At 34.0% G+C, this 25,773-nt stretch overlaps 1 protein-coding gene across 13 annotated transcripts in view; it reads left to right on the forward strand.

Moving 5' to 3' along the window:
* Positions 1 to 25,773, forward strand: part of LOC145286100 (calcium-activated potassium channel slowpoke-like) — a 561,744-nt gene that overhangs the window by 19,257 nt on the left and 516,714 nt on the right. For all 13 annotated transcript variants that reach the window (XM_080134779.1, XM_080134782.1, XM_080134785.1 and 10 more), the window contains exon 2: positions 1,009 to 1,924. In XM_080134779.1, coding sequence (XP_079990905.1) covers positions 1,502 to 1,924 — 423 coding nt within the window. In that variant the 5' untranslated portion in view covers positions 1,009 to 1,501. The remainder of the gene's footprint in view (positions 1 to 1,008; positions 1,925 to 25,773) is intronic.

A 25,773-nucleotide genomic window follows, 5' to 3' on the forward strand; every position in this document is an offset into this window, starting at 1 on the left:
TTGGGCGTTCTTCGTCTTTTAGCGGAACGTTTTACTTACAACTTCGAAGATGTCGGATTTATTTTCTTTAATCTGAAACTTACTTCACCTTTTCTTTTTCATCTGACCATTTTTTTTTATTAAGTCTCATCATTTAAAAATCAGTTTACACAAACTTAAAATAAAAAATATATTTATCTTTTAAACGCATTTCTTTAAAATATTTCATTCATCTCTTTTACCGCAAAGTAAAAAAAAATATATATATATATTCAAACGAACGATATTAAAATTTAAACATTTTATTTTCATTTAAAACACAAAAATATACTCGATAAAAAATACCATTGATGCATGGAATTTTGGGGTTTTTTTTATTGACACAAAACAAACAAGCAAAACAATAATAATTACCTGTGTTTGAAAATAAGATCTATGAACTCATTTTTGTTGTTGTTTTTGTTTACCTAGATAAGACCGCACATCATTTCACATACCGAATAAGTTTACTGCATAATTAAAACCCATATTATACGTGCTGTTCATATTTCTTTTAATAGAAGCAAGACACGTGTTTCTCTGAATTTAAACCAGAATTCATTTTATTTAGGCTTGCGTTGTATACACAAACTAAAATTTGTGTGGAACAGTTTTAGACAACATATAACTAATTTGCAATTACAAAAAAAAAAAAAATAAACTAAGGCAATTTTTAAGTTTTATTCCAATCCAGAGTGCACCTTTTTAGGGAGTAAGCTGGATATTCCCCACATTAAAAAACGACCTTGTGTCTCATTGCCTTTGTGGACAAGTAAATAAATAGGAACTTAAGAAAAATAAAAATAGATAACTTAAATTGTTTTTAGAGATATACAATAAAAGAATAAAAATTTTATTTTAGTATTTTATTTATTTATTTTTTTCTTATAGGGCATTTAAAAAAGAGGAGAAATTTGAACATTCATTCCATTCAAGATAATATCCATTGTATGATCCAATGTTTTATTTAAACTGCAATTTATTTTACAGGAACTTACAAAAATGGAAATTATTCAAAACTACAAATTAATTGGAGGACTATAGAAGGATTTATCATGAAAGGAAATATTTACCACAAAGAAAAAAAGTTCTCGCATTTAACCAGCTGGTTTAAACTATGACTAAACGGAGAGAGCGAGTCAACGTATCCGAATTAAAAAAAAATATTTAAAATGGTATATTTACATAAAAAAGAGCAGATGTAATTTGAAATTGAAACCATTTAAAAAAATTATGCTTGCTCGGAAAAGTTGACTTATTTTCAGAAGTTTGTTTGGAGAAGTTTGTGTTTGGAGAAAATAATTAATATGGATAAAAACTAAGCATCAACTTCTGAGAAAGTCCTGATGGGTTAGCTGGTCTTTTTTGCTTGGAAGACAACGAAAACTTTAAGTTGGAAAAAAAAAAAAAACTCCTCCCCTCAAAAGCCTAACCATCACAACCGAACGCAACTAATCATCCCCAAAAAATAAAACAAAATCACATGTCTCTCACAAACCAATCATCCACGATGACCTCTTTATGTAATACGTCGCTGGTCAACTGCACAAACCATAGCGATATGGATCCCATGACCTCTGCCTCCTCTTCCACCAGTCTGGAAGACAAATGGAAATGCCATGATCACCAGTGGAATGTATTCTTGTCGTCCAGTTTGGTCACTTTTACGACCGGACTTGTGGTCATTATAATATGCCGGATAGGAAGTATGATTTGTTGTCGTCAATCTAATAACCCGACCGTGCTTAATGCAAAAAACTGTCCACCGGCTACTGGTCCGGCGGCTGAAGCCGCAGGACAGAAAGCTTTTCTCGGGACATCCGATCCAGAAATCGGGTGGATGACCGAGGCGAAAGATTGGGCAGGAGAACTCATATCTGGGCAGACAACAACGGGACGAATTTTGGTAAGTAGTAAATATTCCTTATTTGATCAGTTGTTTTTGTCTGTTTGTGTTTTTATAGCCACACGCGAAAAGCATGTAATGCGTATTTTAAGGCACAGGATAAACCTATTGCTGTTTAAACAGTCGGGTGGCACACGTTGTTGTTCGGTCTAAGAGCTCAAACATTAATTCAGGTCGGAAATGACTTTCTGATCGCCAGTTTAAAGGCTTTAAAGTTATTTCCGAATAAGAAAATTTTATGACAATAAAAAATATCATACTTAAAAAATATATATGTTTATTTTAAATTGAACTTTAAGGGTTCATAAAAATGGAATCCTGCAGAGCAAAATGGCCGACTCACAACACAAAAAGGATATTTTCATGGAATGAGCCCCCAGAGAATTGTCATCCTTAAAGTAAGAAATGGAACCGTTAAATGTAAGAAAGCATTCTACTCTAATAGTTTATTTTCTATGACTGCTAGACTTTGGAATTCCCTTTCAGTCTCTGATTCCCTGACTATACTGACATGCAGAAGTTCAAATGTAATGCAAACAGATATCTTGCTGCTCAACTCCCTACATAGTATCCCTCCAAATTATGTTTCACATAGTAGCCCTCTACATCAAATTGCCACTGTGCCTTGTTTGGAGTGAAAATACAATAAAAATAAATTATTTGAAGCAAAGTGTTACAAGTGTCTCTTTTGACCTGGGAATGGGTGAGGGGCGAAGTTTTATTTATTTATTTATTTTACGTAAACAGTTTTAAACGTATTTTCTGTCATCTTTGTGATTTTAGTCTTTATTTTTGAAGGAGTGCACAAAAGAGGATACATTTTTATTTTTCCTTGTTGCTTGATTTTTATTTGCAAGTTATTTAACACAAATTGCGATTATTTCATCTTTCTAAAGATAATATAACGATTGGAAAATTGTTTATTTGTGGAGAAGGAGCCACAGGTCACAGTGAGATAGATATTTAAGTTGGAGTTTCGTTCGTTCGCATTTTTTTTTTTTTTTTTTGTTCCATGGGCAAACGAGTACGTTCGGGGTTCATTTGGCCACCCTTTCTGGCGGTGTCTGAAGGATAGAGGATAAAGGCATGGTGAAGGAAGGGATGCAACTGGCTATCACAAATACAAAATGGTCATAATCTGCTTTAATTTAAACTTCGATCTGTTGGGTACAGAAAAACATTTCCGGCAGACGGAGACGTCTCCAAATGGAACCGTCAATGTCCCGACATTTTTTTTTTGTCTCTTCTGTGTATTAATTTAAAAAAAATAAAAATAAAGGCAAAAATACGTTCTAAACAGTTTGCTTAAACAAAAAATTAAACACACAAACATAAATATCCCTTTCTCGAAAATAAAGAGCTAAAACAAACGTGTGTCACTTTGAGTTAAATACCTTCGTTTTAAAAAATAAACATTAAAAAATAAACATTAAAAAAGAAACTTTAAAAAAGAAACATTAAAAAGGAAACATTAAAAAAGAAACATTAAAAAAATAACATTTAATACAAAATAAAAATCAACAGTTACTTTTCTGAAATAATTTCTTAAAGGCGGAAAAATGCCAACGGCCGATGTCATTCCAGCTGAGAAAGTGAAAAACATTTCATTGATAACTACTGTTGGGGTGCATACATGCAAGCGTACTTTCGCCAATCCCATAACCCTCGTTTCCCTTATTTTGTTCTTTAGTCCTCATATTCCGTGACAATGGAGAATTGCTGTTTTCTATTCCATCTAACACTTATCATTGGCAAGTTTGTTTGTTTTTGTTTTATCTTGAAGTAGTATTTTTTTAGCCTGCACATCAAGTGGCTTCATGCATTGTCTCGAGAGATTTCTATAAAGAACAAGTGAAACATGCATGTTCCCCCTGTGAGTACACAGTGAACGAGGCATAAAAAAATGAAAAAAAGTTCATCATAAAAAACTTATTATTTGCCCCCCCCCTCATTTAGCCCCAAAAGTCCCCAAGGCCTTAACATATTTAAATTTGAGTTCAGCACCATGACAAAACTGCTAAATAGACATACAGAGATTTTGGACAAATATGGTAAAATAGTCCCCAAAATGGAGTGTTTTTATTAGCCCTAAAAAGCTCCTGAGGCACTTCCAAGAGTTATCACGAAATATAGACAAACAAAATTATATAGAAATCAGTTAGTTACAACTTTTCAGAAAGTTTTATAAAAATCGAAGGCATCAATTTTTTTTAATAAGCACAAAAGTGTCAATTTTAGACATTTTAACCTGAAAGGCACCTCTAAAATATTTTTTTTTTTTTTTTTAAGATTAACACCGGTTTGAAATTTCGGTGGTCATGATGAAGTGGATAGTTTCTATTTATAAGTTGGAAAAAAAGCTTCATCGATAAAAAAAAGGAAAAGAAAAGATGGCTTTCAAACTTCTGAAGTTTACGTACCGTGCTGAAATAACGGTATCATTTAGGGACCCATTCTTCATAGAAAGCGGGGGTAACTCTTCTGTACTTTCATCTAACAAGCCCGGCCCATAAACTGACGAAATACACAAGTAAACTGTTTCGGTCATTTCCGAAACTGGTTAGGAATTTACCGGCAATAGTCGGGTTGACTCTGTAAGAAGCTTACATCCTCTGAGCGTCCGTTCCTTACTAATATAAAAAAATGTGAGAGATTAAGAAGTTGTTTTTCGTATTGCCACTCGACAATACGAAAAGTTAGTAGTAAAGTTAAGGGCATGCTTTATTTATAATTTTTAATACAGACATCTTGACGCGAAACTGCTCAGAAATGTGTATCAATATTGACGCAAATTCTTCTATACTGTTTGTAGTTAAATGAATAGAATAAGATCAATTCTTTAAGAGGAGACGTATAGTTCCCCCAAACAGCCTCAATATTTTATTTCGCTCCTAATGTAACTCGCTAGACGTCACATCCCTATTATGTTACCTAACATCTTCTCTACTCTTCTGATGAGAAGCATTGGGCTTCGAAATACAATGGTATAAAAAGTTCTCACTTACCCAACACCCCTAATTGATGTAAACCCTTTTTGAATAAATAAATAAATCTCTATATATCTATATATTAGTATATAGTTTTATATGATTGTTGAGCTGGATTAAATCCGACGATATGAAATAAAATGGAGGTGGAAGGACCTGGATACTCAATGACCATCCCTCTTGAAGAAGCCCGCATAAATCGGGCGAAACGTTGAGTATCCAGGTCCTTCCACCTCCATTTTATTTCATAGTTTTATATCCTAATTTTCTTCCTTTATTGATTTCTCTCTCTCTCTCTCTCTCTCTCTCACTCAATCTTCCTCTCATATATATATATATATATATATATATATATATATATATATATATATATATATATATATATATATATATATATATATTCAATTTCTTTGCAATTTCTCTCTAATCTTTCCCATTTTTCTTTCTGGCGTCGAGAGGTTCCAGGTCGCCTGAGGAAGTCTCTTTGACTAAAACAAATTGCTATTTGTAGCGACCATATGTAATTGTTTACCCTCAATATATATATATATATATATATATATATATATATATATATATATATATATATATATATATATATATATATATATATATATATATATATAACCCTACAATTAATCCCTAAGTCTGGGTGGAAATACGAAAAATACATTGAAAATAAAAATGCATATCTGAAATTAAAAAAAATCGAAATACTGAATTTAAATTAAAGCCAATGGTGTCTATTTAATTGTCATGTCGAAATTAGTAAAATATCCAAACATTACGAAGAATGATAAAGTAAAAAATTCTTAATGAAAATAGTCTTCGAAGATAGTCTCCCAAGTTATATAGGGCGTTTTTTTTATTTTTTTATTTTTTTTATTTTTTATTATTTAAGGAGCGGTGAGCTCGAAGTTAAAATAAATCACAGATTTTTTTAATGCAAATATGTGGTTTATTTTAAAGATTAATTTTCGGCATTGATAATTTTAATATAATGTCGAGCATATGCCCCCGCAGCTCACGCATATATGATGTAATCGAGCAGTTCAATTTCCACAAACTCTATACATTAAATTAGGCCGTATTTCGGCAATAACGCGTCAAATATTTGTTCTTTAAATGTTTCAAAATGATTTTCAAAATAAATTTACACAATTGGCAAACACTGCTCAGGCATCAGTCGCTTCATGATGAATTACCAAACCAAGTTAAATTCAAAGTAACCGATAGTTTCCAAATGTGCAATTAAAGAAAAGTTGTTAATTTAAAGTTCGCCATCTTGTACTTAAATAATAAACAAAATTCCAAACTATGAGTTACTTCCTTTGTTTAAGTTACTAATAATGGCGGATAAATGCATCGTGAAAGTGCATATTTTAATAACGCAGTAATATGCTACTAATTGCGACATGACAGTTAAGTAGATAGCAATGCTTTTAGTTGAAATCGACATAATAACTAAGTAGACAATATTGCTTTTTAATGGAAATCCAATTTTGCGAATTTCGATTTTTGTTTTTATTTCAAACAGTCAGTAAAATAAATAGCATTAGAAAAAGTGCGTGCGGTATGAATGTGGCAGAACCGTTGAGAATCTATTTTAGTCTATCGGACATTTGAAACTCAATTTCATCTTTAACACACACACACACACACACACACACACACACACACACACACACACACACACACACACACACACACACACACACATATATATATATATTAGTTTTGGGGCGATTAATTGGAATCTGGAATCGGAAACATCAGAGTTTTTGGGGGTATCGGAAAAATTTTAGCCTATTTTCCGATGCCAAAACCGATTCCTTAAAATTGTCTTTTTTTATTTGATTTTGGTTTCAGAAAACTCTTCCACTGCTTGTAGTAATAATAAAATAATAAATGTTTATTGATTTAAAATTCCAGTAAAACTAAAATCTCCAGATCATCCCCTTTTTTGTTTTTACGTTTGAGAAAATATAGACACATTTAAGATGTGTTTTTACAGTAATCGGGACGAAATAACACTTTTATAGTTAAATATTTAGAGATTTATAAAGAATCGGAATCGGTAATTTTATCGGAATTGGAAATTTAGTAAGGAATCGATAATTATATTGGAATCAGGAAAATATTATATATATATATATATATATATATATATATATATATATATATATATATATATATATATATAGGAAAAATATATATGTAGTGGTGCTTCGATAATTCTCAGTCATTTGTTTTGGTGAAAATATTGGAAGAAAATGGTCGTCTGCTCAATGTCAAAGAGACTTTGTTAATGAATTTTTTTTTTTTTTTGATGTGGCAGTAGCTTTTAATATTTTCTTGTCATTTGTTTCTCTAATAATGTTTTATGAGCCTCGATCGGAATTCGGTGAAAGTCAATAGTTGTCTGTCGAGTGGTGATGAGATATTGGATAAATTTCTTCATTGTGTTGGGTTATTCATTCACTAGTCAATGGTGATACCGATATTTGTGGATTGTCTTGTTGATATGATTTTAGTAATAATTATGAGCCTTGTTCTTAATTGTGATAGCCAATTTTCGTCTGGTAAGTGGTAATAAAATATTTCTTAATGGGTTGGGTTATTTGTAATAATGATAATAATGGGTTGTCCTTGTCTATAGAAAACCACCACCTTACAATCAGGGTTGATTTGGCTAGCTTGCTAGGAGTCTAAGTGGTTGTGTTGTGATACTGGGTTCAATTCCTTGTTCATCCTACACATTTTTCCTCTTTTTTTTTTTTTGTTTAAAAGAAAAAGTTACTTATCTGTGAAAGAAAGTTTATAGCATTTATTTAATATTGGCTATCCTTTTTGATCTTTGTACGATAAAAAATATCCTTTTCTCGTTAACACTTTATTTGTCGTGCTTAGCAAAAATGTTTTTTTCCTTCTTCGACGTGCGGTCCCATCGACCAGTGAAAAGTTTATTTTAATCAGATTAAAATTCGACGTTTTTTTAATTTGTGCAAATACTCGCTTTAGCCAATAAAATAAAATATATCATTTACTTTTGCAGGAGTTTTTTTTTTCTTTTTCCAATGCTAATGCCTTTTACCCATAAGAAGTATTAGCAAGATATGCTTTTTAGAACGACAAATGTTTTTTTTGTACTTACTGAAAACTTGGTCTCATTAATAATAATTCTTCATGCAATTCGTCTTATGAGTTCTGTTTCAGTAGTTTACGTTTTAGTAGCTTTTTTAACAGCAAGGTAAGGTTTTTTGATACCATCTTTGTAAAATCCTTTTTTCGGCAAGAATTTGTTGTCCTTTTTTCGAAGTGTTCTTTATCCCGTATTTGTGGATTTTTATGCTCGAATGTTGTCCCCCCCCTAACGTAGACAAGTAGTTTTTCCTGTTATTCACCGAACTTTTGAAAAATGAATACTCTTGACGTTTTGAATTTCCCTCGAGTGTAGGAAAAAATTATTTTGAATGTCCGTGTGTGTTCTTTTTTATTGAATCCTTTTGGTCGCCAAATGCTGTCTTCCAATAGCTGTTTTATTTTTAGAGTGAATTCGTTGCCCGAATGTTCCTCATTTATTTGTTGTTAGCAATTATTGTAGATTGATCCAGGAAGTTCTTGAATCGTCCTCGTCAGCCAGTTGTTGTTGCTAGGGGTTACAAATGAAAGAAACCACAAGTAGTGTAAAGTGTATAAAATATAATATGTATTTATCATAAAGAATGCAGGAACCACTAAAGTGGTATGAGAGGAACGTGTTCATGGCATGCGGTTAAACATGGTATGAATGTCTCCATTTAGTCTCTGAAACCAGTGGTATTCATAGGACTGGTTGATTCCACTTAGTTCTGAAATACGGGTGATTTGTACCCCACAACTATCTGTGTGTGTCTGTGTGTGTATATTTCCTATCAAACTACTCTGTCAATTTTCAGTCTACAGACTCGTCATTTGACATAAAGTGTATTGAGATTTGGGAAAATCTTTTTAATCGGTTTTCGGACAGAAATTTGATTGTAAAGGGCTCAAAGTTCGAGTTGACCTTTGAAAACTCTACCAAACTCCTCCACCAATTTTGGTTCTAAACATTTGAAATTTTAGATGTAGGTTACTTGGACATGGATCAAACTTTTTAATTTGATTTGAGCACAAAACAATAAATATTAAGGGGTAAATTTTTTTTTAAAAATTGACCTCTGTGGTCTCTACCAAATTACTCAGCCAATTTTTAGTTTAAACATTTAAAAATTTCATAAAGTGTATTCAGACATAGGGTAAGCGGTTTTGGTTCAAAGATTTGGCTGTCAAGAGGTCAAAGTTCAAAAGATTGGACCTTTAGATGTAGGTTACCTGGGCATCAGTCAAACTTTTATGTATATATATATATATATATATATATATATATATATATATATATATATATATATACAAACATGCACATACATTTATGAACAGTGCATAGGGCCCAAGCAAAGCCGGGCTGAACTGCTAGTGTATATATATATATATATATATATTTACACTCCAACTGGTTCTTCATTATTGCCCTTTTTCTATCATTCTGCCCTCGTGTGTGTACTCAACAGAACACTTCCTTCTATTCACTTTATGTGACTTTTCTCTTGTCTAGGGGTCAGATGTTTTTTTTTTTTTTTTTTTTTTACACAGTGATCACCACTTATCAAGGCCCGGAAGCCACTCAGGGATAAGGGTTATTGCAAGTACATTACGTTAGTGTGGAGATTTGATGGAGTGTTTACTTAAGGGGGCGGTTCATTAGGAATTTGTTAACATTAGACTTGAAGACATCCAAGTTGTAGTCCGGAGGGAAGCAGGCAGACGGAACAGAGTTCCACAGGCGTGCAGTTCTAAGAAAGAAGCTTTGTTCATGGAATCCGCGTTTTGATTTAGGCACAGATATAGAGTGGGGGAAATTTTTCACAGTGGATTCAGCTAGATGGATGTTTTTCGTGAAAGATTGGCGAGGGGGGACCAGGGATTGGAGTTCAGACGAGCACCTGCCATGAAAATAACGATAAAACAAGGATAGGCTCGCAACGTCTCTTCTGTGGGAGAGAGGTTGCAGAGTAGAGAAAAGGGCATCCCCCACTAAACCACGAAGTCTATTTTGTACTCTGTCAAGGCATGATAGGCTGTTTTTGGCAGCTCCTGCCCAGATATGGCAACAGTATTCCATCCTTGGACGTACTTGGCTTTTATATAGATAGAGAATTGCATCAGTAGTGAGATATCTTCTGGAGCGGTAGGAAGATCCCACCATCTTTCCAGCGACCTTGGCAACAGACTTGATGTACGTGTTCCATTTCAGATCAGGAGTAAAGGACAAACCCAGAAGCTTGTCAAAACACGGGGCCTCACCCATCCATCACTATTGATGCCAGATGGGGATCAGAGCGTTGATGATGTAAGGATAGGAGTTTGGTTTTGGATGCATTAAAGGTAACTAGCCATATCTTCCCCCACTGAACCACGCGCTCGAGATCAGAGGAGAGAGAATCAGAGAGAACTTTGTTTTTATATTTTGTAAACTCTCTTACCAGTCTTCATAGTTCAGCAGGTTAACTGTCTCCAAGTACCACTTACTTTCCTTTTGATGATCCAACACTAGCTTTGTTGTTGTTGCGATAAGTTATAGTTCTGTTTAGTCCAAGAAGGTCCACCCTCGTAGGCTTTTTCACCTCTTTAAGTAGCGATTAGTTTATTGCTTACCGCCTGGATCGCCTCTACTGGGGAATACCCATGTAGCTTCTCAGGTATTTTTTTTGTAGACCAGAGTGCACTTCACCTAGTGCACTGGCTTTTCAAAACCCCCAGCTGACCTTATGTCTAACCTCAAGCAGAGACGGTAAATAATATTTACTTCCAAGTTTTCATTGGCTAGCCAACCCAAAAAATAAAATGGCGACTGCGTGTCCAGTAAAGTTATCCAAATGTGAATCACTGAAATCATAAAAACTAGAATATCAAATATTCCTTCGTTCTGCAGTACAATAAATTGCACAGGATAAAATTATACATTTAAGTTCAATGCCTAAAGTAAAGTATTTAGAGAATAAACACATTATTTCTCTCTACATAACAAAACGACATGTAATTGCTTCTAAAATATTCCAAGTGGAAAGTCGATCAAGCATCTTAGCCATCAGAAATCGATTAGCACAAACAACAAACAGAATTTAATTATAAGTTTAAACCGTAAATAAAAGAAGAGAGAGAGAGAGAGAGACAGAGAGACAGAGACAGAGACAGAGACAGAGACAAAGAGGAGACAAACGAAGAAGTTACTTCTACAACAAAGATAATAAAACAATTTTCGGTTCTTTCCTAAATTAGTGGCCCCAAGAAATAATCGATACAGACACGTTTATCTTTGGTTAAAAAGTACACATGAACCATAATACTTGATTTCATCCTATACAGTTTCATTCAATTCGAAAATTATTTTTGGACTGACATTTTAAAATTTTTAAATCAAATTCTGATCTCCCATGACCACAGTAAACATTCTGCAGCAATTTTTCCAGTTTTCATTATTATCTAACATTATCTCGTGGAATTCTTGCTGTCAGACCTAAACAGCATTTCATCTGCCACATCAATGTTTGATTCCGCCTGCCCACTTAATAACGAAAATTTTCATTCTTTGATATTCGCATAATGAAAAAATAATTCCAATCTATTCTACCGATTACATATTATATCCATGCATACATATCTTTAAAAAAAAACTTCTATTATTTCCATGGATAGTCACCTACGTTAATTAGTCAACATTGTTGCATTTGTTACAAATAAAGACAGACGAACTTCTGATAGATTACCTCCATTAGAGAGATAAATAGGTGTTACCTCCTCATCCTCCTTGGGGTGTAGTGTAGTGTATAGAGAGAGTTTAGTCGGATAAATTTCTTCTTCTTATACTTCTTCTTCTTATTATTATTAATAATACTAGCAGTACTCAAAAGGAGTTCTTACACAGGTTATTATCAAAGATTACTCACTGATAATAAGTCTGGATGACAAGTCTCCCAAGATTTCCAATTCTCTCCACCTTTTTCAATAACCCTTGCAAATAATTTTGTGTTATTGTAGCTGTCATTTTACATTTATTTCTTGTTGGCAATGACTATTGGTTTTTACTGGGATTTGGGTGTCAATAAGCCTTTCAAAGGTCCCAGTACTCTTCACACTCATTCAGTGGAGGTCTGATTAGTGCTCTTTCTCCTTGCGTTTTTCATCCTCCTTGACTCTTCAGGACTATTTGGTGTGGCATCAGCCAAGGCTGATGCTCTTTTTTTTTTTGGAGGGGGGGTGCACAGTAGATGTTTACGTTTGCATTTTTTATCTATTAACAAAGAGTAAAAAAAAGGGCATTACCTGTGCCCGTCTCTATGTTGTTATTTATGTCAGTTTTAAGTAGGCTTTTCACTCCTCCTCCTCCTCCTCCTCCTCCTCCTCCTCCGAGTATTACGTTACACCTATTTACCTCTCTAATGGAGATTTATTATCTGCCTGTCCGAAAATGAAGCTTTACTATCACTTCTGTTAACGTATTATTATATATTTCAATGCTCAATTCAGAGATAGTAGCGTAGTATCTGTTCTGTTATAATGAGACCATCCTCCTCCCACACGTTACCTCTCCCTCCTCCTTGGGATGTAGTGCAGTGTATATTTGTTCGTTATGAGACCATTCTTCTATGCATTACCTCTTTTGTGGAGGAGTTCAATATTTGTTCTGATGTAATGTGTCTATCCTCCCAAGAATGATCTCATTTGGGAGAGCACTAGCATATATCAATAAGAAACTGTCACAATCGGCTGTTCAATAGAAAACTCAACACTTACATTATATGTGGCCGGAAGGAGTATATTTTTGCAGGTGGTGTTCATATTGAATTTGTTGTGATTTCACTTTCGATGTACATATAAACCATTATATACCTATCGATGATTTTGGATCATTTGTCAAATTCACTCAGGTGCTAATGTTAATTTATAAAATGTTTTATTAAAAGAAAAGGACACAGAAAAAAAAACAGAGAGACGAGTTACCTCCGTGTGTGTGTGTGTGTGTGTGTGTGTGTGAGAGAGAAAGAGAGAGAGAGAGAAAGAGAGAATGATAAATAGATAGATAGATAGATAGATAGATAGATAGATGGATAACTTGTCTCACTACACCTTGCTACATTTCGTGCACCCACCCCTATTGGGAATAGTGCTTTGAAGTGTCACCTTAACTTAAAAGTGTCACCAGAAAAGATACAGAAAAAAATCTCAATCCGGAAATCGCGTTTTTTGTGAGCTTCCCTTTTGAAGTCACTTCTGACTATTACGTCTTACTCAAACTTTCCCCCACCCCAACTACGGCTTTTATTATGTAACAAATCTATTTCAACTTTGATCGATTTGCACCAACTTATGAATAAAAATTTTAGGCTTTCCTAGGATCATATTTATACCCTTTCATTACCAAAGTTTTCAAACAGCGGGGAGGCATATTGCTAACTTTTTAGAAGTATGTGGACTAAAAAAAAAAAAAAAAAAAATGACCTGAATGTGTTTTATAGTGTTTGGCTGATTAGCTTTGATTTTTAGTGCAACTGGGTCTTCAAAACCTCAATCTTTTGATATTTTTCTGAACAAAAGGAAAAACCACCACACGATTTTCACACATTTCCATTTTTTGAAGAGTTTTCTGAATATTTTTACATTTTCTATAAGAGCTCCATGGGCTGGATTAAAGACTTTGGCAGGCCGGGCCTGATCCATGGGCTGTAGTTTGGTAGACCTATAGTCTATGCAGATCTTTTGATTGAATCAAAACTCTTGGGTGTTGTCTGTAAATTATAGACAAGTACACAGCAGACTTCGCACCACCAGATTGTTCATGAATAAAGCAAATAGCAAGTATTCAACCATTGATCTTATGAGGTCCTGGATGTTAACTTGCACCAACTTGAGAGCTAATTTGCTGTATTCTTCTGCTAAAATAAATCCAGTTTATCATCTCCTATTCTACAGGCTTCCATCTTGTTTAATAGTCTTTCAGGTGACATTGTGTCGAAATTCATTTTATAATTTAACTATTTGCTATCAACTACTTAAACACCATACTCTCTCCTTGAAGAAGCCTATTGCTTTGATAATTTTGTAATAGAAAATGTCAAAGTAAAAAGGATAAGAAATTATCAAAAGTAATGACAATGTGTATTCATATATATATATATATATATATATATATATATATATATATATATATATATATATATATATATATATATATATATACTTTGTTTTGATAGAACAACCAAAAATAAAGAGCCAAGAAGAGTTCAAAATATCTTTATCCGTATGTGAGTTCTTACTGAGTTGTTGCGATATTTAATAGTCCATGGCTGTGACTTATGTTGGTTGCTGAAATACCAGTAGCTAACAGTCCATTGACAGTTTGTCGTATTATTACTAACAAGGGTTTCCATGACAAAGTGAGTCTTTCACTGGCAACAATGTTTTGGTTTTTGTTTATATAGTTACATGAATAAGTGTAATGTAGTACACGTTTACACACATAGACCCAACATGTTGTAGTCTCAGTCGCAAAGGAGATAAAAAATAGGAACTCGTGTTTTTTTCTGTTGTAACGATGACATTTATTTCCGGGTACCTTCCCGAATAAAACGTGTTTATGCTTTTTCTCTCTGACCTCTGCCCTCTCAAACGTCATCGTCTTCTCTAACATGATCTCTCTTCTTTTTATAGCCTTTTTCTTTTTCCTTACCATGACGTCATTTCACACATGGCTTGGTATTTGCATTTCACCATACGCGCTGATTACATAAGTGCCAGGTTTACACAACAAACTCTTTCTGATTGGTTGAAGTCCAATATAGGTAAACAATTAGATTGAGTATTTTGATAGAATTGACCAATTATAGCAATCGTTTTTTCTAATGATATTGCTGTTGTTGTTGTTGTTGTTGTTGATGATGATGATGATGATGATGATGATGATGATGATGATGATGATGATGATGATGATGATTACTTGCCTCCCCATACAGAGAGACGAGTTTTATTTTCTGTTTTCTTTGTCTACAACTTAATTTCATCACCCTCTCCCCTCCAACAAACGGGAAAAATCACTGCAAAAGTTTCTTCACTAACACCATCTTTTGAACCCTGACGTACATTAACAACTATTTTATCTTTTCTGAATTTATTGAAACGAGAATTTGCCTTTAAACGTTAGAGGGCAGAAGAACTTTAAGTAATATACTTAATATCTACAATTTCGTATATACTATAAATATGCCCATAATGATATTTTATATCAAATTACTTATACCGGATCTTCGATAGCTTATACTTTACTTCCAGTTATATCTGCATTGAAATGTACTTTCATAATTATGTCGCTACTTACATCTATACTGAATAGATGTTTAATTGTTTCTCTCAAAACCGAGCAAATGGCGCTGCTAGTAATGCTATGCATATCCAAGTATATCCAATAGATACTTTGCCTCTAAGGCGACTGCCTGTGTCTGTTTAGCATGATAAACATTATTCCTAATTCTTATAATCCTAAACTCTACCCAAAAATCTGTAAATACTGCGTTCTGTAAGTTATAATCATCTCTCCTGAAAACTAATTGCTCTTCTTCCCAAGCTGCTAAAAAATCACATACATTGCAGGTAACTTTGGAGGGGGGGGGGGTTAGGGTTAGATTTCGATCTCCTTAACTTTAGCAGGTCAACCTTTTAAAAATCGATACACACTAAACATCTATAAATTCTTATTGCTAAGGCATACATTAGCGTATACTCTTATCATATAGCTTAGCAATAAAATAGATAATAGCCATGGTTTTGTACGTAGGTTAAAATGTGATTTATATTAAATAGTAATCTCTATATTTCTTTCCCTTAAATTGGTGAAAGCAATACAAAAAGTAATACAAAAAACTGAGCCGATAATACTCTTTGTTATGCAAAATACAATTTCGAATTTTAAACAAAAGGCGAAGTTATCTTTCCACAGGAGAACTTTATTAAGAAATATACTTAATATCTACATATTTCATATCTACTGTAAATATGTCCATATCTCTATTTATACTACATTATACATACTGAATACGCCATAGCTTATACTTTACTTCCAGATATACCTGTACTGAATTGTACTTCAAATCATAGCTTTGTCGCTACTTTACTCTATATCGAATAGATACATTTTATTATCCTTCCTATCATCTTAAATATCCAGAGCGGGCATTAAATTTTATTTTAATTCCTGATATCAATTTAATCATACTTTAACATGTTATCCTATTTCTAAACTAGTATATTAACAATATTTTAACCAAATATTAACTCCTCCATTTCAAACCAACCAGTTACAAATTTAGTTGCTTCCACTGCATGAATTTTTACTCATCCCCTCTTCCAGTAAAAATTTTCCAGTGGATATGTTACCTTTAATAACTAACCCATTAACATTAACTACCTACGAGAGGTCACAGAAATACCTGGTTTAAGACCCAGGTATGGGGCAAACCTCCTCAGTGCTGATGGACCCATAGATCTTCTCAGGTCATCTGTCTAGGAGAAGGAAAACTCTGAAGATAAACCTAGGAGGCCTCTTCAGTCCTGGACAGTGACCTTCCTAAAGCTGGTGACTTGAACAAATTATCAGTTTGCAAACCTAAACTGATTAAGGAGTAAGTAAATAGGCTCTGTCTATCGCCCGGCTTTCATACTCCTTCTTTGCCTATTAGCCAGGCGCAGAGGTGCAATCTCAGGGACTTGACAGAAACACCCAGTAGTCGACCTTGTTTCCTGACTAGGGCAATGAATGCCGTTCCCCGCTCCTGCCACATCCCATCTCCTAAAACTGGGCACTTTGGGGGTGCTTGTGTGCCATATATGCCAATGCAATTGGATTGGGTTGATTTTTGTGTGATGGGTTAAGGGTACCGAATGGACAGTTTCTGGCTGCTATTTTCCGGCTGATAGTACAGGAGCCCTAACTCTTTGGTAGTGCTTGGAGCGGCTGCTCATCATCAGCTATATAATATCAGGATGATTGTAGTGCGATGTCGTGCATGGGAAGGGACCCTGCACCCATCTCTGGTGAGCTTTCCTGAGGTCACAATCCTGTAGATAAGGAATCAACTGGTGGTCTACTTGTGCTGCATGTTTGGTATTCTGCACAACCACTTTGTCCTGCACCTCTCACCCTAACTGTAACTTTTAAATAAAATAAAATGACAGTTCAATCAAAAATTATGATTAAATCAGGCTTAAACTCAAACAAAATTCATATGCCTTCTCCTAAATGTGGGCTTAGATGATGTTGAATCATTTCTTCTAGCAAACACCCCAAATATCTTAGCACTAAGTGAAACTAACGTATACTCCTCCATCCCCTCTAACCACTTTAACATGTCTGGTTATCTCCCACTTTGCCATAAGGATTCAGACAGACATATACACGGACCTGGAGTCGATACTCGAAACATCCTCCCCTTGACTAGAGAAGCAAAACTAGAATCAGACGACCAGTATCCTGTACCTCTACGAGTCTCTGACAGCATAGATACAACACTCTCCCTCGATACTAGTGCATAAGTGCATGTATTCTCTGATTTCAATGTCCACTGCAGCAATTGGCTTGGATTCTCTACTTACACAGATGCAGCTGGTAGCATAACACATAGTTTCTTTATATCTCATTCCCTATCACAACACGTTTCCCAGATCAGCAAGATCAACATGCCTCACTCCTAGATTCATTTCTGACCACATTTCCCAATGACTGGTATGGCTTGATTATCTTCTCAGGAAAATCAGATCATATGGTATCACTGGACGAATACTCAACATAATTAAATCCTTCTTAAATAATCCAGGTTGTCCTCGACAGTCGTACATTTAGACGATATGATACAAATGCGGGTGTACTTCAGAGGTCTATCCTTGGATCTTTATTATTCCTAACATTCATAAATGACCTCCCTGATAAAATTGTCTCTGAGATGGGTATATTTGCTTATGACACCATGCTTTATAACAGGCATGAGGAGAAAACAAATGGATACACATATCTAAGGAAATGGCAGAAACACTAGAGGAAGATCTTTAATCTGTAGTGGAACGGGGACAAAAATGGATGGCCACATTCAATGCTGCCAAGACTAAGCTTGTTTCCTTCAATAATTACAAGAAACCTTTTCAACCATTAATAGCTATGGCTAAAGATACATTACCTGAAAATATTTCTTTCAAACTCTTTGGCTTAACGTTCACAAGAAACATGAGTTGGATATTGATATATATTATTGAGAGCATTGCCAAGGCCGTTCTACCAGGCTAGAAAGTTACTTACACCTGAAAGTATCCTGTACCTCTACAAGGCCACCATTTGCCCATGTATGAAGTATTGTTGTCACATTTGGGCTGGTGCGTCTGCTTCTAGTCTCTCACTCCTGGATAGGGTTCAAAAGAGAGCCGCCAACCTGATAGGTCTTGAACTATCATCTTGGCTTCAACCTCTGTCCCATTGGCGAAGTGTTGCATCCCTCTGTCTGTTCTACAAGTATCTTAATGGTGGATGCTCTGATGAACTACAAGCCCTTGTACCTCCTCGACATAAATACTCCCGACAAACCCAACAAGCAGTAAAATACCACCTCTACACAGTAGAGACTCCTAGATGTAAGAAAGCCTTCTACTGTAATAGTTTCTTCTCCCAGAACTGCTAGACTTTGAAACTCCATTTCAGATTCTTGCTTTCCCAACTGAGATATAGAAGTTCAAGTGTAATGTGAAAAAACATCTTCCTGCTCAACTCCCAACATAGTATCCCTGCACTTTATGTCCCCGATATTAACCCCTTCATCAAAGTGGCACTGTGCTTTGTTTGGAGTGAAAATGGAATAATAAAAAAAATAAACGTCAGCAAATACTTCTAATAAACCGTCCTCATAAATAATCAAATTTTGTTCAACCTTTTTCATCATTTTCAGTCCTTTCATAATATTTTTCATCATTCAACTGACATCTTATTAACTCTTTTCTTTTAGTGTTTTTTTTGGGGGGGGCCTTGATAAGTGGTAGTTATTAGTAAAAAGAGAAAAGACCTTCAGACCACTCACACTTGCAATAACCGTAGAGCAGTAAAATTGGCATACATGAAACCATTCTATTCACATAATGTTATTTATAAGATGACATCTCATCATTCTCTCCGATATCTAACACACTTTTTGCTTGAACTAATCAGTCTTTCATTTCCTGCCTAGCTCTTGTTTTTTTTTTTTTTTTTTTTCTAATTATATTATAGTAATTATATACTAAATACTAATGGGACCTGTGGAAATTCCACAGGGGACACATTCATATCTAATATATTGATGTTGGCATTCTGTAGATGTTCAATGTAAATGGAGACTCTCTGATATTATTGTAGCTCTTTTGTTAAAACTGCAAAAGTATTTATCTAAGCTAGCACGAACGCCCTGCAAAGCCCGGTCGTAAAGCACGCTTAAATATGATATTTTAATTCTTGCAGATTTCGTATATATTATTATAGAGTTAATGTTCTATCGATTTTTATATTATAAAGTTGCAATTTCAAAAATAAAAAAAATATATCCATATGACTTGGGTGCATCAGCTTAAATCGAAACCAAAATAAAAACTTATGAATATATATATATATATATATATATATATATATATATATATATATATATATATATATATATATATATATATATATATATATATATATATAACTTGAGTTCCTTCAGCCATAATCAAAACCAAAACTTATGAAGAATTCCCGATAAAATTATTTATGACAAGAAATGGAAGTATATAACAATTAAACGACTCGGATGTAAGTGTGACACAGAAAAATAACATACGCTATTGTATTAATATATAGATTATGTATATTATATTTATTATAGCTCAGGTTTTAACTTCCTCTATTTATCGGTCACTTTTCTCTATGTGATTGACTGCCTAAAGATAATGACTAGGACCGTAGAAAGCTCACACAAAATCCCTTTAAGAAGGCGTACATGACCATTACTATCCATCTCAGGAGATATATATCAACATTCAGATTGTATAGACATTTCTGTGTTCTTTCTTCTCATAGCTCAATTTCCTGCCAATCGTTATAAACAGGTTTTAGTTCAAGAGTCAGTTTTTCTCCTCTAAAAACATTACTAAAAAAAAAAAAAAGCTCCTAAAATGTTGGCGTTTCCCGTTGCCTTTGTTCATCTTTTTAGATTGCTTGGTTCAATATACAATTCGCTTTTTTCCCCGTGTCTCGTTTTACTCTCGGATGTTGCCAAATACGTTTTTGCCTCTCCGCATAGATTTTTCTCACATTTTTTCCCCCCTCTAGCATTAACTCAGAACTTTCTTATTTGATTTCTTCCTCGATTCTATTTCAAACCAACAGGTGGACTTTGCTAGTTTATCTTCCTGGAAAGCGAGTCTTTCTCTCTTGTATTTCATTGATTGCATCCTTGCATAGCATCATCACTTTACAGCCTCACCATTGGTTTCACTAAGGTTATGCAATCTGTGGTTAAAATGCTTGATTCCAAATTTGGAAATGTTATTTCTTTTACTAAAGAGTCTCCATTTACCAAGGCTAAAATCCACACGAGGATAAGGGTTACTAAGACAGATGGATTATCAGCTGAGTGATGAAGAATATTATGAGAGGACTGAAAATAATGAATCGAATAAACAAAATCTGATTACTTATGAGGATGGTTATGGCAAGCAATTGCTGATATTGGATTTGAAGATGAACATGCTGTTAGCCTGCAGAGAAGCAGTCCCATAGTAATGTGTTCCACAGACATAAGTTGTTGAAAAGAAACTGTTTATGGAAATTCCGTTTAATGTTAGGCACATAAAAGAAGAAAAGAAAGTTCTTTACAGCTGTGGTAATAAGACGAGTTCTTGCTGTGAATATTATACAAAAGTGAATCTGAGATTGAGCTTAGTGAAGCACCTTCCAGTCCTGTATGGTAATGCATTCAACAAATAGGTTTCTCATCTTTCAATACAGAGAAAACTTTTCTTTGACTTAAGTTGTCGATTCATAATGCTGTGTGTAACATTTTATTTGATTGCGGAATACAGGAGAGTAGAAAATGGCCGTTGGGTTTATTTTTGGCAGTCTCGTAAGTCTTGCTTCTCCTCTTATTTTGTACTGTAGCCGTCACATTGAATGCCTGTTGTTTCTGACAAAAGAGAAAGAATTGCTGTTTTCTAGATCAGATCTATCCATCTCACACTTATCGTTGGCTGTTTTTTAATCTTGAAGTAGTATTTTTTCTTCCTTACATCAAGTGGCTTCATGCCTTGTCTAGAGTGATTTCCATTAAAAAAAGTCTCTGCTTTTTTTTTTTGTTGTTGTTTTCTTCCATGTTGATCTCAGATCTATTTCTTCCATAAGTATGTTGGGCATATTTGCTAACGACATTACATTCTATACTCAATATGCATCAAAATGAACACATTTAATATCCAAGGCAATGTCTGAATCCTTAGAAAATGTTGCACAGTCTATAATGAAATGGGACAAAAAATGAATGGTTACATTTAATGCTACTAAGAAAAAAAAATCCTTTCTTTTAATAATTATGAGAAACTTTTCCAATCACCGATTGCCATAGTTAATAGCACTCTAACTGAGAGTAGAATATTCAGACTCATTGGACTAACATTTTTAGGTGACATAACTTGTAACAAATGCATAGAAGATACTGCTAAGTATGCTGCAAAAAAGGTGGGCTCCCTCTCCTAGGTTAGAAAATTTCTCACATTTGTCAATATCTTATATCTCCACAAAGACATCATTCGCTCGAGTATCAAGCATCATAGCCATATCTGGGTGAGTGCACTAATCACTAGTCTCTCTTTCCCTCTTAGACAGGGACCAAAAAAAGAACCTGTAATCTAATAGGCGCCACATTGTCTATCAAGCTCCAACCCTTGTCCCATCATTGCAATATTGCATCCTTGTGCTTTACAAATAATTCAATTAAATATGCTCTAACGAACCTGCACTTGTACCTCCTCAACATATATACCTCTGATCAACCAGGCAATATGCCAAATTACACAGCTTCAACATGGCGGTCCCCAGATGCCTGAAAGCCAATAGCTTCTTTCCTTAAACCACTTTCCTTTAGAATTCCCTCTCCGCTCCCTGGTTTCCCTGACTGTACCAAGATGCAAAGATTTAAATGTAATGTGAACAAACATCTCATTATACAACTTTTTGCATAGCATACCTCTGTAGATCTGACCCCTAATTCATACTAGCCCCTTATGTCTCAGTAGCAATGTGTCTTGTTAGGGGTGGATATAAGAAAACAAGTGAAGTATGTATGAACGAGGCATAAAAAAATGACTAAGTTCAGCATTTGAACCCTCCCCCATTTAGCCCCAAAACTCCCCAGGGGACGTTGAATCCTGGTGAAAATGAACAAACGAGGCAGTTTTAGGCCTTTACATATGTAAATTTGAGTTCTGCACCATGCAAAAAAAGAAATGACGAAGTCCATCATTTGCCACCCCCTATTGAGCCCCAAAAGTCCCCAAGGCCTTAACATATTTAAATTTGAGTTCAGCACCATGCAAAACTGATAAATAGAAATACACAGAAAATTTTTAACAAGTATGGTAAAATAGTCCCAAAAATGGAGTGTTTTTATTAGCCCTAAAAGAGCCCCGGGGCACACTCAAGAATTATAGACAAACAAAATTACATAGAAATCAGTTAGTTACAACTTTTCAAAAAGTTTTATAAAAATCCAAGGCATCAATTTTTTAAAAAGCACAAGAGTGTCAATTTTAGCCATTTTAACCTGAAAGGCATCCCTAGGGGAGAAACCAGAGTTTTCCCAGAAAATCCGTTCTGTTACTTTTTTACTCATATCATGTTTAATGTTTGCGCAAAATTTAAAAAAATTCCAAGGCGTAGTTATTGAGAAAAGTGCGGACAGACGAACGGACGAACGGACAAAAGGTGAATTTACTGGTCTGCCCTCCTTTTGTGGAGGGACGAAAAAAGTAAAATTTTCTTGTCATTTTTTATCAATATTTTCTCAAATGGTCTACCTATCCTTATTACCTTTGCAGCGATTTGTGTATGTATAACAAATCTCTTCCTATACAATTAGTTACAGTTACCCTCACCCTACACAGACAATGTTCCAGAGCAGTTAAATTTAGTTTAGATTAAGTGTTTTGCCTTCATCTCTGTGACTCTAATTACTTTTCACTTTTTATTTTTCATTCTAACTTGTAATTCTCTTAATGTTATGCCATCTCCCCTATTCTGTTATTGTATGGACTCTTCCTGACTTTTTGAATAGTCGTTATGATACCACCCTTGTTTAAAATTAACTTAAAAATGATTCCATATAAGTAAAAGCACGAAAGAGCAGGACACAAAATGTTTTAAATAATAATAATGGACTTTCGATGGCGAGGACTACTATTGTCCGTAACCAGTTATACACTCCTTTTGAAATTTTCATCTCTATTTTTCTCGTTATGTACTGAATATTTGTTAATGAAACCTATATGAAATATGTTCCTTATTAAATTTTAAAGATTTTTTCTTCTGAAAGAAGTTTAAAACAATTTAATCTAAAAAAGTTATTTTAAAGTTTTTGTTAAAAAAATTCAGATTTTCTCATTATTCAGACCTGTATTACAAAGAGGGGGTTGCAAAAATGAGTTGTGGTGTGAGGAGAAATACAAACTGAAACAGAGAGAATATTCAGACCTGTAATAATACAAAGAGGGGGCTGCAAAAATGAGTTGTGGTGTGAGGAGAAATACAAAATGAAATAGAGAGAAGGAGAGTTTTAAAATGTAATCTTAAAAAAGTAAGATACAAGTTAGAAAAGCATTTCATCCAAGGCATGAAAATTGTTAAACAAAATGTTTTTACTATAGGCTTTAAAAATAAAGGTACAAGATTCAATTTGAAATTTATTTATCTTCAAAGTGCATTTTTATAAATTTTACAACGTAAGGTATAAAAATTTAATTTAAATTGAATCAAAAAATTACCTTGGATTTATTTTATGTAATGTACATTTTGTTGCAATTTAAAAAACATTATCTTTCATCTAGCAATTAATGATATAGATATAAAATTTTCAATGATTTTTTTAAAAAGTGCACCAGAATGTACATTACATAAAATAAATCCAAGGTAATTTTGTGATTCAATTTAAATTAAATTTTTATACATTACTTTGTAAAATTTATAAAAATGCACTTTGAAGATAAATAAATTTCAAATTGAATCTTGTACCTTTATTTTTAAAGCCTATAGTAAAAACATTTTGTTTAACAATTTTCATACCTTGGATGAAATGCTTTTCTAACTTGTGCATATTTGTTCATGTGTTTGTTTTCAAAAGAATCTGAGAAAAGACTCTGAAATAGCAGTGAACACGATTAGGACTATGATGTTGGTGGTGACGACTATATTAGTAATGTCCAAGATGGCGGCTGTAACTATCGAATGTAACAATAACGTCCCCATCAACTAAACCAAAATAGTTCAATTACGAGTTCAATTATTCTGTTGTAAAATGGTTATTTTTATGATTGTTCGCCAGTCCATTTTCAATAATTGTCATAATGCTTAATTGATATTTGATTCAGGCATTTATTCATTCTGGTGTTTTAAAAATATATTTAAAATAGCTTTTTCAATCAAATTAGGTGAAAAATGGTGAAATCAAAACATGAATATGTGATAAAATATAAAAATTTCAATGTCTTCTTAATTGAAAATGCTTATTTCAGGAGTTTTATGCATCAGTTTCAAGACATAAAACCTAGTTTTGGATGACAATGATGTGCCCGAAATGTATGCACAAACCAAACGGAAGTTTCTTTTTCTGGTTTGATAAAATTGTTAAACTGTTAGTGAGTCGATTGATCTCATTACTTTTATACAAAGTAAATCTCCTCCTCCTAAAAAACGCCACATAGTTTCGCAAGTGTTAGTGGGATTTCAAGAGTTATAAGTGGACGGAGTAAATTCAGATAAATTCTATCATTACTAACTAGCACAGTGTTTTCCCTGTCGACCAAGAGAAGAGTCTATCAGATAGATGCATGCAGTGTGATGATGTATGGAAATAAAACCTGACCAGTGAGGGTTGAGAACATGCGTTGCATGGAGAGATAAAATATGAGAATGGTATGATGGATGTATACTGTGAGTTTTTAAGACAAGTCTATGACCTCGGAGGAAGATAAAATTTGGACAGTATTAAAGAGATTTCGGTGTTATGGCGATGTTGAAAGAATGGATAATGTTCTTGGATCAGTAAATGTAGAACAATTAAGGAAGCAGGTTCAATTAACAGGGGAAGGTCAAAGATGGGAGAAAGCGACAAGAATGGACTAGAGAGAAAGCAAGATAAAGACCCAAATGCTAGTGCAATTGCATGCCAGCATGCAATGCGCATGTTAAACCAATGATGATGATGATGGAGGAGGTAGTGGAGACAGAGAAGAAGAAGGAGATGGAATCATTAATAAAGTTCACAATCCTTTCTACAATTCAACCATATTTAGTGCAAATAAATTTCAAGCTATACCTTACTTGTCCATCAAGGTTAAGTTATAGATGTCCAACAATCTGTTTTTATTGCTGTTCAACGATATGTAGTGCAACTTTAGTGATCGTCTCATCAGTAATAGGTGTGATCTTGAATCAGCTCCACTGATCTTTTGCTTCTCTGCTTCTGAAATGTGACC

This window comes from Euprymna scolopes, chromosome 10 (assembly GCF_053919585.1).
Source record: "Euprymna scolopes isolate OS-2025 chromosome 10, ASM5391958v1, whole genome shotgun sequence".
Lineage (NCBI taxonomy): Eukaryota > Metazoa > Mollusca > Cephalopoda > Sepiida > Sepiolidae > Euprymna > Euprymna scolopes.